This window comes from Zalophus californianus, chromosome 6, assembly GCF_009762305.2.
Source record: "Zalophus californianus isolate mZalCal1 chromosome 6, mZalCal1.pri.v2, whole genome shotgun sequence".
Classification (NCBI taxonomy): Eukaryota; Metazoa; Chordata; class Mammalia; order Carnivora; family Otariidae; genus Zalophus; species Zalophus californianus.
The window spans coordinates 27,173,214-27,176,039 of NC_045600.1; the positions used below are offsets into that span (position 1 = coordinate 27,173,214).

At 38.9% G+C, this 2,826-nt stretch overlaps 1 protein-coding gene across 1 annotated transcript; it reads left to right on the forward strand.

The window, feature by feature from the left end:
- The first annotated feature begins 938 nt into the window (after positions 1 to 938).
- LOC113912163 (spermine synthase) lies at positions 939 to 2,618 on the forward strand. The gene has a single exon (XM_027575100.2). It carries the CDS (start codon positions 1,021 to 1,023, stop codon positions 2,116 to 2,118), a length of 1,098 nt encoding a protein of 365 aa, XP_027430901.1. The 5' UTR covers positions 939 to 1,020; the 3' UTR covers positions 2,119 to 2,618.
- The last annotated feature ends 208 nt before the right edge of the window (positions 2,619 to 2,826 follow it).

Genomic DNA, 2,826 nt, shown 5'->3' on the forward strand with positions numbered 1-2,826 from the left:
GCTATTCTTTTGATATCTGTAGAATTTGTAGTGATGTTACCTTTTACATTTCTAATGTTAGTAATTTGTGTCTTCCCTCTTTTTTTCCCAGTCTAGCCAGAGGTTTATCAATTTTATTGATGTTCTCAAAAAAACCAGCGTTTGGTTTCATTCATTTTCTCTTTTTGTTTTTCTGTTTTCTATTTCAATGATTTTTGCTCTAATCTTTATTATTTCCCTTCTTATGCTTATTTTGGATTTAATTTGTCTTCTTTTTCTAATGGGAAGCTGAGGTCATCATTTTGAGACTTTGTTCATTTCTAACATAGGTGTTTAGTGCTATAAAATTTTTTCCAAGTATTGCTTTAGCAGCATTCCACAAGTTTTGACATGTTGTGTTGTCATTGTTATTCAATTCAAAATAATTTTTAATCTTGGATTATTTAGAAGTATACTGTTGTTGGCCCATGGATTATTTAGAAGTGTGTTGTTTAGTTTTCAAATATTTGATGACTTTCCAGAGATATTTCTGTTGTTCATTTCCAATATTATACTTCATAATGATACTTCTATTATGCCCAGAAAACATACTTTATATGATTTGAATCCTTTTACATTTATTAAAAGTCATTTTATGGCCCAGAATTTGGTCTTTCATAGGAAATGGTCTGTATGCACTTAAAAAGAATGGATACGGGGTGCCTGGGTGGCTCAGTCAGTTGAGCATCTGACTCTTCATTTCAGCTCAGGTCATGACTTCAGGGTCGTGAAATCAAGTCCCACATCAGGCTCCACACTTAGCAAGGAGTCTGCTTGAGATTCTTTCCCTCTCTCTCTGCCCCTCCCACCACTCTCTCTGTTTCTCTCTCTCTCTCTCTCAAATAAATAAATAAATCTTAAATAAAAAGAGAGAGAATGGATATAGAAAAGGTTATTAAAATTTCCAGCTATGGCCCCGCCGGCCGCAGCCCGACACGCCGTGCGGCCCCCCAGTCTCCCGCGGCCGCCTCCCCCAGGCATGGCACAGGGCCTCGCCTCACTATGGCAGCAGCACGGCACAGCACGCTCGACTTCAAGCTCGGCGCCAAAGCTGATGGCGAGACCATTCTAAAAGGCCTCCGGTCCATTTTCCAGGAGCAAGGGATGACGGAGTCAGTGCACAACTGGCAAGACCACGGTTATCTAGCGACCTACATCAACAAAAACGGCAGCTTTGCCAGTTTGAGAATTTACCCACATGGATTGGTGTTGTTGGATCTTCAGAGTTATGATGGTGATTCGCAAGGCCAAGAAGTTGACAGTCTTTTGAACAAAGTAGAAGAAAGAATGAAAGAATTGAGTCAGGACAGTGCTGTGCGGGTGAAGCGATTACCACCCATAATTCGAGGAGGAGCTATCGACAGATACTGGCCCACTGCTGATGGTCGCCTGGTTGAGTATGACATAGATGAAGTGGTGTATGATGAAGATTCACCTTATCAGAACATTAAAATTCTACACTCGAAGCAATTTGGAAATATTCTCATCCTTAGTGGGGACGTTAATCTGGCAGAGAGTGATTTGGCGTATACCCAGGCCATCATGGGCAGTGGAAAAGAAGACTACAGTGGCAAAGACGTGCTGATTCTTGGGGGTGGAGACGGGGGCATATTATGTGAAATAGTCAAACTGAAACCAAAGATGGTCACTATGGTAGAGATTGACCAAATGGTGATTGATGGATGTAAGAAATACATGCGAAAAACATGTGGCAACATCTTAGACAATCTTAAAGGAGACTGCTATCAGGTTCTAATAGAAGACTGTATTCCAGTACTGAAGAGGTACGCCAAAGAAGGGAGAGAGTTTGATTATGTGATTAATGATTTGACAGCCGTTCCAATCTCCACATCTCCAGAAGAAGATTCCACATGGGAGTTTCTCAGACTGATTCTTGACCTCTCAATGAAAGTACTGAAACAGGATGGAAAATACTTTACACAGGGTAACTGTGTCAATCTGACAGAAGCCTTGTCACTCTATGAAGAACAGCTCGGGCGCCTGTATTGTCCTGTGGAATTCTCAAAGGAGATCGTCTGTGTTCCTTCATACTTGGAATTGTGGGTATTTTACACTGTTTGGAAGAAAGCTAAACCTTGAAGACCAGTCTCTCCTAATCATGTGTGCTGCAAATAGCCTTCCTGACCTTCATATGCTGTACATGACATCGAAATGAGTCAGGCAATTGATTGTGATTTCCTTCAAGTTTTCTTTTTTTAATTATTATTTTTAATTTAAACAAAGCAAATGGAAAATGTATATTTTGATGCGCTAGGGTGTTAATTTTTTTGAAAGTCAGCTGAAGGATGATTAGACAGCACAGCGAAGGCTGCTAAATGCACTGAACCCCTAGAATGTGATTTTTGTTACTTTTGTGTGTGTGTGTGTGGGCTTTTTGTTTCTGTTTTGGTAGACTTCGAATTTGGTTGTTTGGAGGAATGAACATCATTGTTTTGTTCTGGAGGGAAGTTCTTTGATGGTGTTTCTTTCCCCCAAAATTGACTTAGCTATTAAAATTTGGTGCTTATAAGAAAGAGTTAAGAAAAAAAATGAATAGCAATGCTTCGATTAAAATTATAAATGAGAAAAAAAAAAAAAAATTTCCAGCTATGATTATGGGTTTGTCTATTTTTCCTTGCAATTCTATCAGTTTTTGCTTCATGTGTTTTGAAGCTCTATTCTTAAGTATGTAAATGTCTAGGATTTTTATGTCCTCGTGATGAATTAACCCCTTTATTATTATGAAATAAACTTCATTTCTGTTAATATTCTTTGCTCTGAACTCTATTGAATATAGTCACTCCAGCT